This window comes from Bos indicus, chromosome X (assembly GCF_029378745.1).
Source record: "Bos indicus isolate NIAB-ARS_2022 breed Sahiwal x Tharparkar chromosome X, NIAB-ARS_B.indTharparkar_mat_pri_1.0, whole genome shotgun sequence".
In the NCBI taxonomy this organism is placed as follows: Eukaryota; Metazoa; Chordata; class Mammalia; order Artiodactyla; family Bovidae; genus Bos; species Bos indicus.
In genome coordinates this window covers 61408623-61420751 of record NC_091789.1, presented here as the reverse complement: position 1 = coordinate 61420751, position 12129 = coordinate 61408623, and the positions used below count along the sequence as shown (strand labels likewise).

At 35.4% G+C, this 12129-nt stretch overlaps 1 protein-coding gene across 1 annotated transcript in view; it reads right to left on the bottom strand.

The window, feature by feature from the left end:
* The window catches only part of COL4A5 (collagen type IV alpha 5 chain), a 252629-nt gene that overhangs the window by 137458 nt on the left and 103042 nt on the right, over window positions 1–12129 (bottom strand). Inside the window, exon 2 of the mRNA XM_019956152.2 lies at window positions 322–381. Coding sequence (XP_019811711.2) covers window positions 322–381 — 60 coding nt within the window. The remainder of the gene's footprint in view (window positions 1–321; window positions 382–12129) is intronic.

Here is a 12129-nt window from a genome sequence, read left to right as displayed (position 1 = left end):
AAATCTTTTTAACACTACTAAAGGACTATTTTTTAAAAAGGAGAAAAACATGTGACAGAGACCTTATGTAGCTCAAAAAGCCTAAAACATTTGCTATCTGGCTCTTTACAGAAAGTGTTTGCTGACTTCTGAGATATAGCCTAATCCCTATAGTAATCTAAAATAAGAAGCATAGTAAAATTCATTTTACTTAATTATATTTATCTATTTATTTTATTATATTCATTTTAATTATATGCTGGGGTGGAAGTCCTATTTTTTTAATTAAAATCAGTATTTTATTGGTTTTCTAAATTTTTGAAGGATTAACTCATATCTTACCTTTTCTCCTTTTATACCACTACAGTCACACTTTGATCCTGGAGAACACCCATAGCAAGCCTATAAGGAAGAGAAAGAGGGAGGAAAATCATTAAATATGAACCTAAAAACCAGACTCTGACTTATGGCTCAGATGAATTCAACAATCCAAACTTTTAAAACAACTACCATAAAAATATCTAAAAGGATAAATACTAAACTATAGACAATGTTTATCTCTGAGGAATCATCCATCTTTTATTGTATACATTTCTGTTTGAACTCTTTAAAATGAGAAAATACAATACTATAAAGTGAAAAATGTCTTTTTATAAATGAAAAAAATCCATACAACTTCCCTTTAATATGATTTTCAGCTCTAAGGAACTCCTTTTTTTCTCCTAACATCACTTGTAAGAAATTACCTCTCAATCTATGTTAGCAAAGTCTTTGGCAACTTGCCAAAGATGACTGCCACTTAAAGTCCCTTGCTTTTCAGCATTCATTAGCAATCAGGGAGCATGAAATATATACTACCTTTTACCACCTTTCTTTCCATTGTTTCCACTCTTTCATCACTAGTAGCTTAGTCTCTAATACCTCCAAGCTTTACTTCAGATGCTGTTCCCAGAGCCTAGGTGTCTTAAACAGCCACTACTAACAAGCTCATTCTCTCATACTAGGAACTGAAGTACTGGAGCCAGAAAAATATCCTTCTCCAAAATAAGAACCTTAGGACAAGAAGACAACAGATGATGTCTGCCATCCCGATCTATCCTTTACTCTTGCATGAAGTTGAACTGCTTAGAAAAACAAATAGTAATTAGTTTAACATATGTAGATAGTTCACCATTTATGTAAAATAAGGGGTTGTGCTCCTCATCAAATAAAAGAAATTTTTATGTGATATAAATACATAAATGTTTATAATGTTCAGCCTTGGGAGGCTATGATTTAAAATGTACTGTAACCTCCTTCCCAACATTCCACGCTTTCCTTTACTCCAATCATTACCATAGTACCTTCCCCAATTCTTATCAAAGTACTAACCTTGTCCTTCTATTTAAAACTCCTAACACACTCAGCCACAACTAGAAGTCACTCTCACGCCAGAACTCCTTTTCCTAATTATAACAGCAAATAATAATAGCTTGATATTGGGGGAAATCTCCCACTCACATTGCAAAAAGCTGTTTCAATAAAAGATGTGCATTTGACATTTCTAATGAAACTGTTATATGTCTATAATTATTCATAGGTGATTAAGTTATACACTCTGGCTTTAGTGTTATGTATCAACTACATTACAGGTTAAATAGACTTATTCAGACTTACTTATTCATCAAACATAAACTGAGCATTATAAGAAGTCAGAAAACACGTTAGGTGTTAATACTGAATAAGGCACAACTCATTCAAACATATATAACTAATTCAACAAATACATATTGATCACCTGTTATGTGCCAGCCACTTGGTTATGTTAGATGCAGGCAGTGATACAAAGACAGTGTATCACTGCTCTCTAATGGGTAGGATAATCCCATACATAAATATTACATTACAATGTGTCAGGAACAGACGTTAGGATATTTAGTAGTGTTCTGTGCAAACATGAATTCTAGATTCCAAAGTAAAACTTAAAAATTTTAGAATTTATTGATTCATGAGAGTAGTTATATTCACTGAATTAGACTGTGCATATTAAGAGCATTCAATTACATGCATTAATGGAGGAGTAAAGGATAGTGATAATCAAAAATGACTGTAAATCTAAGAATTAACCTTTGACTTTGCATTATAAATGTAAATATATTTGCATAGATTTTTGGTTTTGTAAGTAAAAGATGGTGTGATATTCTATTGTCATCTATCATTAACAGTTCTTTTTATGTATTATCTGTATGTTATATATTATATATGTATATATTTATAATACTGCATGTGTGTGTGTGTGTGTGTTAGTTGCTCAGTCATGTCTGACTCTTTGTGACCCCATGGACTGTAGCCCACCAGGCTCCTTTATCCATGGAATTTCCCAGGCAAGAGTGCTGGAGTGGGTTGTCATTTCCTTTTCCAGGGGATCTTCCTGACTCAGGGATCAAACTTGGGTCTCTGGCATTGCAGGAAGATTCTTTACCATCTGAGCCACCAGGGAAGCCCATAATATTGAATATTTTCACTTATATGTGGAATCTAAAAAGTAAAACAAACTAGTATATATAGCAAAAAAGGAAATAAACTCAGATATAGAAAACAAATTAGTAGTTACCAGTGGAGGGAAAGAAGAGGGGAGAAGGGAGATAGAGATGGGGATTAAGAAGTACAAGCTATTATGTATCAACTAAATAAGCTACCAGTATATATTGAACAACACAAGGAATATAGCCAATATTTTTTAACAACTATAAATGCAGTATAAATTTTAAAATTGTGCATCACTAGGTTGTACACCTGAAACATATTGTAAATCAACTATAGCACAGTTAAATTTTTTTTTAATTGAAGGAGTTCTACCTTTTTAAAATATAAACTAAGTTCTTGAAAATAATTCAAAGCAACAACCTAATAGGATTTCATCAATATGGAGAAGATAGTATGCAACTTGTCTTTATAATTGCATTTCTGACTTTTCAGTATCCAACAATATCCTTCAACTTGTAATAAGATTTATAAACAAACAATAAAACTTTAGTCATGCATCCCATTTTGAAAGTGATTTTATACAAAAATTTTCTAAAAATTAATAATCTTATCATTTTGCACTTCTTTATAACTTAACATGTGGTTATACTTTAGAGAGGTCACTGCTTGAAACATCTAGTGGCTACAGAAAAATCTCCTTCAATTCAATTTGAACATTTAATTTATATTCTATTTATTGCACCTAGGTGGCAATGGCACCCCACTCCAGTACTCTTGCCTGGAAAATCCCATGGACGGAGGAGCCTGGTCGGCTGCAGTCCATGGGGTCGCTAAGAGTTGAAAAGGACTGAGCGACTTCACTTTCACTTTTCACTTTCATGCATTGGAGAAGGAAATGGCAACCCACTCCAGTGTTCTTGCCTGGAGAATCCCAGGGACAGGGGAGCCTGGTAGGCTGCCGTCTCTGGGGTCGCACACAGTCGGAAACGACTCAAGTGACGCAGCAGCAGCAGGTTATGAAAATGACTCCAGTACTCAGTTCAAGAAACAAAAGGAAACTGTAATACACAAACCAACCACTAGATGCCACTTTTCTTATAGTTATAACTGTGATGCTCACAAGGAAATAGGTTCAATTTGACATCTGTTTAATGGAACAATTAATTTTTTATCAACATCTATCAATACTGATTAGGTGCTTAATAAGAACCAAGCACAATATTAGGGCTGAGTTGTACAAAAAAATTAATGAGTGCTGCCTTTAAGGAACTTCCAATCTAGTGAAACAAAACAAATCAGGCCCAAACAAATGAAAAGAATACTTAATATAATGCAATAATGATATAGCATACAACAGGAAGAGAAAAAGCTCCAAGATGCAACAAATACATCCTGATGTTACCTCAGGAACTGATTCACTACGTGACTACAGATAAGTCATTCCTATACCCTAGAGTTCAGGTTTCTTGTTGGTAAAATTATAGAGATAGACAATATAATATCTTTAGGTATTTTCCAGCTTTTATAGTCTGTGATTCAGTAGGATTTACCGAGTGAAAATGAATTGTATAATCAATAATTGTTATCAAACTTAAGAGACTTTCTTTGAGCTTGGGAGTGTCCCTAATGGCTCTGCAGAAAATGTAAATAGCTACACTCCAATTTTTAAAAATGCAGTAGAAATATATCTAGAGCAAAATGGCCATGCTAAGCAATAAAATTATAATACAAATTTTTGTGAACAAAAAACAATATTAAGTACCTCAGTTTAAATGACTTCTTAAATCCATAGGGGAAAAGTACTATAGGAGTTAAGTTTAAAAAAAAAACTTTCAAAACTTTGGAAAAACTATTCTACAAAGTCACTGAAGACTGTTGAAGCAAGAAAACCAGTGCAACTATAGCAATGTTGTACACTTTTTAGTGTGGGAGAAAATAATAAAAAGTAAAAAATATTTTTTATTATCACATAATAAAACATATCATGAAGATACAATAATTAAAACAGTATGGTATTGCTCAAAGAATAGGCAGCTCAATTATCCAAAATACAAAGGCCAGATACAGATATACATACACAGACACACACACGTTTACTATATGATAAAAGTTGGAATATGAAATAGATAGGTCTTCCCTGTAGCTCAAATGGTAAAGAATCTGACTGCAATACAGGAGACCTGGGTTCAATCACTGGGTTAGGAAGATCCTCTGGAGAAGGGAATGGCAACCCACTCCAGTATTCTTACCTGGAGAATCCTATGGACAGAGGAGCCTGGTGATTCCTATGGTCTGTGGGATCACAAAGAGTTGGACACGACTGAGTGACTAACACTACTATGAAATAGATGTAAAAATAATGGGCTGTTAACCTTGATGCTGGGTAAGTATAAAAAAAACAATAAATTTAGATTTCAGGGTCCTACAGTAAAAAAAATAAGATTAAAAGTATAAATAAAAGCAAACTTCTGTATGCATTAGGATCATTTATAAAACCTCACAGAAATTCAGATACTAGGACCCCATCCTAAAGATTTGGTTTCAGTAAGCTTGAGGTTGGCTATCAGAACCTAAAATTCTAATAAACATTTCTAGGTGATTTTGCTTCAGATGATCTGAGATATATACTACAAAATAATGGCACAGAGAAATAATATACCAATAATGGAGTTAGGTATCAAGACAGTTAAAAAAAAACAACTTTTATGCTTGAAAAGAATGTAAAAATATCTTAAAAACCTCCAAGAGAAGCACAATAGGATTTATCAGGCCAAAATCTAAGGGGGAAAAACTCCAATAAACTGACCACAGAAAACTACTTTTGCCCCAAGGGCATTTACTAGACTTGGGGAATTTGAGATTCTTGTTTTTAGTGTAAGAGAGAACCATATACAAAATAACTCCAGAGAATTTTAAGAAAAAGATATTTTGGATCTCAACAAGAAGAACAAGGGGAAAATATCCTTGAAAAACTATAACCACAAGCTGGCCATCGTGCAGATTTGCAACTCAAGTTAGCATTTAGCTGGGTGGCCCACTAACTTCAAACTGTAAATTTTTTTAGAGTGGACTCAAACTGCTTCAACCTCCTAGAGTCTGGACAGAAATGCATATAAATCCTATGCAGAAGAGCATGTGTGTGTGCTTAGCAGTGTTCAACTCTTTGCAACCCTATGGAACATGAACTGTAGCCTGCCAGGCTCCTCTGTCCATGAAATTCTTCAGGCAAAAACACTTGAGTGCATTTTATTTCCTCCTCATGCATCTTCCTGACTCAGAGAGGCCATGTCCCCTGCATTGGCAGGCAGATTCTTTTACCACTGTGCCACCTGGGAAGCCCATAGAAGAGCATATGTTCATATTAAACTTCAGAGAATTAAAAAAAAAATCCTTTTTGAGAGGAAAATAAGCACTCACATTCAAAAATCACTAAGCATACAAGGAAGCAAAATACCATAAGCAAAAATCAGGAGAAACATGTCACAACAGAAACTATTCAGCAAAGATTTCAAATATTAGAATTATAATGACTATTTTTACAATGATGAAAGATTTTTAACTTTAAGACAATAAAGGAAATCATGTAAAAAAGGTAACAGCTAAACTGAAATATAAATTCTAAAAGTAAAAACTATGATATTTAAAACTCAATGGATGAGCTTCACAGCAGACTAGATAACAGCTGAAGATAGACTTAGTAAAGTTAAAACAATTAAAGTGAAAAGCAATGATCTATAATGTAACATGGAGATGAAACATATGAGAAATGTAAAAGAATAGTTAAGAGCCATGGAAGAAAGAGTGAGGTAGTATAGCAAACAGGTAATTTGGGTTATAGAAAGAAGAGGTAAAAGAGGGAATGGGGCAGAGCCAATAGTGGAGATAATGGTGGAAAGTTTTTAAGAGCTAATTAAAGACATCTGTGAGTCTAGAAGTCTAGCAGATCCGATGGAAGAAAAATCGAACCCCAAACTAGATGCAAAATAGGGTTACTTCAGAACATAAAGCCAAGAAACAAAAAAGCCCTTCAAAGCATCAATAAAAGCAAGATAGACTGCCTTCAAATGGGTGACAATTAATTTACAGATAAGTTCTCAGATATTCAACAGAAGACAGAATACCATGAAATTGCACCTTTAATACGAAGAAAACTGTCAACCCATAGTTTATACCTAGTGAAAATACGTTTCATTTCTAGACAAACAGAAACTGAGAAAGGATGCCCCCAGCAGGACCTCACAAAAGGAAATTTAAACCTTTTGAATATCTTCTCCTGTGTAAGTAAGGAAATACAAATGAATTAGAAGGTTTAAAATACAAAATGGAAATAAGAGAAAAAGTAATACACTTGTGGTTGAATTTTAAACAATACTAACTATAAAACAAAATTATAAAAATAGATGCAGTGCTCAAAAATACAATACTAACATAAAAACTGTGATAAAATAATATAAGTCAGGAGAGGATGAGTGAAGTTAAAGATCCTAATGTCCTTGTAACTGTAAAAAACAAATATGGACATTGATTACTTTAGACTTTGATATGATAAGCATACAATATAGGAATTCTAATTTCTAGGATAAACCGTAAAAGAAGCCAAGTTTTCCACATTATTAGAGAACGGACAATACTAAAATCCAAAAGAAGACAAAAGAGAAAGACAGAAACAGAAAGTGCTATCTTAGAAAAGACAATACAATGGCACACTGTGATGAAATAATCAGACAAGTCTGGAATACGGTACATTATAGAAAAAAACTATGATGGACTATTCAAAAACTCAGTGCCAAGCCATGAGAGAGATGACTTTGTAAATGAGAGCTTGAGGAACTCTATGAATCATCTCCCTAAGGAAACAACAATAAATGCTGAAATTTAGAAAAAAAAAATTCTGGATATTATCTGAAAAACCTACAGCAAATGAAGAAACACTTATTCAACAAAATGTACTAAATTTCAGTGTGAATAGAAAGAATGTATGGCATTTTAGCCATGACCCACTCCTTTCCTCTCCTCCTGCCCTGCTGAGTTTGACAAAAGCTCCACGCAAGGTGGGAAGCAGACATGAACGCAGAGCTCCTTCTCCCTCCATCACCCAGTTGAGCATTACAGTAATGCCCAGTTCCAAACTATAGAAGTACTCCAAGCAAGAACAGTTGAGAGTTTTGTGATTCTTCTCTTCCACACAGTCCCAACTCATAAGATAAAAGATCTAAGCTCTTGCATGGCAGGCTAAGAGTACTGGACTCAGTCACTCGTAGAACAAAAGCTGATGCTAGTGTAATCAAGCTGAGGAGACCAGATGTTACTGTCCTTCTCAGTGCCCTGTTCACAATGCAGGGTGTCACTCTAAAAAAGAGGGTCACTTCATCTACCATCAGTTCTGGAGAAGTCACAGAGATTTTGCGTGGGTGGGTCAGTTGACAGGTAGGGAGACCATAAAAACAAAGATCTCTGAAGATCTCCCTAAGGGACCTGACTTTACCTGGAACAGATGTGGGGAATTTTAAACCAAAGGGCACTCTCAAAGACAACAGAAATTTTGGTGGCAAGCAATTAAGAAGAGGCAGTTACCTCCATGAAAACAAGTCAAACCACAAATCAGTTATAATTTACCAAAGATAACTGGAGAAAGAGAAAAATAAGAAGAGAAGCCCTGAGACTAGAACAAGTCTCAAAGATTTGGCTTCAAAGATTAACTTCTGAAACAGGCCCTAAATTAACTGTCAGAACCTGGAGCAACACGTGCCCAAGTAAGTAAGTAAGTTAAGTGTTAGTTGCTCAGTCGTGCCCCAACTCTTTGTGACCCCATGGACTGCAGCCCACCAGGCTCCTCTCTCCATGGGATTTTCCAGGCAAGGATACTGGAGTGGGTTGCCATTTCCTTCTCTGGGGGATCTTCTCAACCCAGGGATCAAACCTGGGTCTCCTGCACTGCAGGAAGATTCTTTACCAACTGAGCTACAAGGGAAGCCCCATGCATGCCCAAAGACACTGTCAAAAACAATACAGCCACTAGTAAGTCATCAGTGAAGGTTTATAGCTGGGTAAGATACCAACAAAGGAAATCACCTTAAGAAAGAGAGCAGGGGAAAAAACCATCAAAGAGATCCCTGATAAATACACAGTCATATCAAGGTGACTGTGAACATGTCTAAGGCTACAACCTTTGGGTAGTGACATGAGATGCTGTACCATTTTGGGGAAAGAGACCTTAATCAAATAGTCTAGCAAACTCGTTGAAAAAAAATGGACAAGCAAGGAACAAGCCCTGGAGAGGAGGAGAATCAATAATCAGATTGGCTAAAATACATTACCTAAAATGTCCACATTTCAACAAAAGACAGTAAGACATATAAAGAAACAGGAAAGTATCCCATACAAAAGGGGAAAAAACAAGCAATAGAACTACTTTTCACAGGGCTGAGATGATAAAATTAGTGCACAAAAATGTCAAAGCACCCATTATACAAATATGTTCAAAGAATTAAAGGAAACAATGTTTAAAGAAGTAAAGTATAATGATAACATCTCAACTAATAGATAATATCAATAAAGAAACATACTTAAAAGAACAAATGGAATTCTGGAGTTGAAAAATAAAAGAAAACTAAAAAGAAAAATTCATTAGAGGGCTCAATAGTGTATTTGAACTGGTAGAAGAAACAATCAATGAACTTTAAAATAGACGGTAACAATCACACAACCTGAACAACAGGAAGGAAAATGAGGAACAAAAATAAACAGAACCTCAGAGAAGTATAGAGCATCATTGAGGGCATCATCTTACATGTAATGAGAGTAACAGAATGAGAAGAGACAGAATAAGTAGGAGAAAAAATAATAGAAGAGGACTTCCCTAGTGGCCAGTGGTTAAGAGTTCACCTGCCAATGCAAGGGGCACAGGTTCAATCCCTAGTCCAGGAAGATCCCACATGCCACAGGGCAGCTAAGCCCACTAGTCACGACTACAGAGCCCATGTGCTGCAACAACTTAAGCCCTCATGCTCTAGAGCCCATGCTTTGCCACAAAAAAAGCCACCACAATGAGATGTCTGCACATGGCAATTTAGAGAGTAGCCCCTGCTTGCCACAACTACAGAAAAGCCTGTGCATAGCAACAAACACCCAATACAGCCAAGAAAAAAGAATAGAAGAAATAATGGCTAAAAATGAACTACATACATAATATGGTAAAAATATTCAAAAACAAGGACAATGAAAAATTTTTGAAAGCAGCAAGAGAAAAATGGCATTCTCTAGCACTGAATTCCAGAAAGATTAACAAATAACATCTCAGAAACAATGGATGAGAGGGTGTGGAGGAAAGGGAACCCTCTTACACTGTTGGTGGGAATGCAAACTAGTACAGCCACTATGGAGAACAGTGTGGAGATTCCTTAAAAAACTGGAAATAGAACTGCCTTATGATCCAGCAATCCCACTGCTGGGCACACACACTGAGGAAACCAGAAGGGAAAGAGACACGTGTACCCCAATGTTCATCGCAGCACTGTTTATAATAGCCAGGACATGGAAGCAACCTAGATGTCCATCAGCAGATGAATGGATAAGAAAGCTGTGGTACATATACACAATGGAGTATTACTCAGCCATTAAAAAGAATACATTTGAATCAGTTCTAATGAGGTGGATGAAACTGGAGCCTATTATACAGAGTGAAGTAAGCCAGAAGGAAAAACACCAATACAGTATACTAACGCATATATATGGAATTTAGAAAGATGATAACAATAACCCTGTGTACGAGACAGCAAAAGTGACGCTGATGTATGGAACAGTCTTATGGACTCTGTGGGAGAGGGAGAGGGTGGGATGATTTGGGAGAATGGCATTGAAACATGTAAAATATCATTTATGAAATGAGATGCCAGTCCAGGTTCAATGCACGATACTGGATGCTTGGGGCTAGTGCACTGGGACGACCCAGAGGGATGGTATGGGGAGGGAGGAGGGAGGAGGGTTCAGGATGGGGAGCACATGTATACCTGTGATGGATTCATTTTGATATTTGGCAAAACTAATACAATTATGTAAAGTTTAAAAATAAAATAAAAAAAAAAAAAGAAAAAAAAGAAACAACGGATGCCCGAAGACAGTGGGATGGCATATTAAAAGTACTCAAAGACAAAAACTATTAACCAAGAATCTTATATCCAGCAAAGCTATCTTTGGAACACAAAGGTGAAACAAAGACATTCCCAGATAAACAAAAGCAAACAGATTTTATTGCAATCAGACATGCTCTACATAAACTACTATAGGAAATTGTTCATGCTGAAAAAAAGTGAATCCAGACAGTAATTTGAAGCCACAGGAAGAAAGAAAAGGAATGCTGTTAGACACAACTATATAATTGTAAGGGCTCCCCAAGTGGCTCAGTGGTAAAGAATCCACCTGAAATGCAGGGGATGTGGGTTCAATCCCCCCTGGGTTGGGAAGATCACCTGGAGACAGGAATGTCAACCCACTCCAGTGTTCTTGCCTGGAAAATTTCATGGACAGAAGGGCCTGGTGGGCTACAGTCCATGGGGTCACAAAGAGCTGGACATGACTGAGCAACTGAGCATGGCACAGCACATATAACTGTAAAAGGCAGTAAAAATGCATATTTCTATATCTTTCTTCTCTTAACTGACTTAAAATTCAATTACATAAAACATATGGTATAATGTGATGGGCCTATAACATATTGAAAGGTAACATATTTGACAATAACATAACCAAGGAGGTCGTGAGAGCAAAGTATTGAAATAATTTACAACAGTTAATAATGTGAATTCAAATGAACAAAAAACCCGGAAAAGTTAAATAAGAAGTTCAGTATAATAAACTATATATACTTCCTTTCCTTGCTTTTCTCAGTTTCTTTAAAGACATAAAGTTCTACAATATTCTAATTTCAATTAAAATATTGTATTTTTAAGTTTAACATACAAAGATGTAATATGTATAATAATAGGAGGAAAAAAGAATAAAGCACCATAGAAGTAATATTTCTATATTTTAGTGGAATTCAGTTGCTATATTTTAAGTAGATTATGATAGGTTATGATACCCATGATAAGCCCTAGAGCAACCATAAAGAAAACTAAAAAAAAAAAACCACAGTGAAGAAAAACATTAAAGAAAATTTTGTATTAAACTAGAAAATATCCACTCAAAAATGAAGGTAATAAAAGAGGAATAGAGGAAGAAGAAAACAACAAAATGGATGAGAAATACAGAAAACAAAAAGTAAAATGGCAGACAAAATCCAATCATATTAATAACATTGAATGTGAATGGATTAAACAAGCCAATCAAAATTCAGATTTTCAGACTATATACAAAAGCAAGATCCAATGATGTCTACAGGAGAACACATTGGATGAAAACATACAAAAAGACTGAACATAAAAAAATGGAAATAATACAATTGCCCAAACAGCAATAGAAATGGACTGAATATTTGTTCCCTGTCCCTACAAATGCATATGTTGAGATGCCAATTCCAATGTTATGATATTAAGAGGTGAGGTTTTGTGGAGATACTTAGATCATGAGGGTATGATCCTCATGAGTAGGATTAGTTTCCTTATAAGAAGAAGCCAAAGGGTACCCAGCCCTCTTTCTGTCATGTGAGGATACAAGAAGTCAGCAGTTTGCAACATGGGCTCTCTG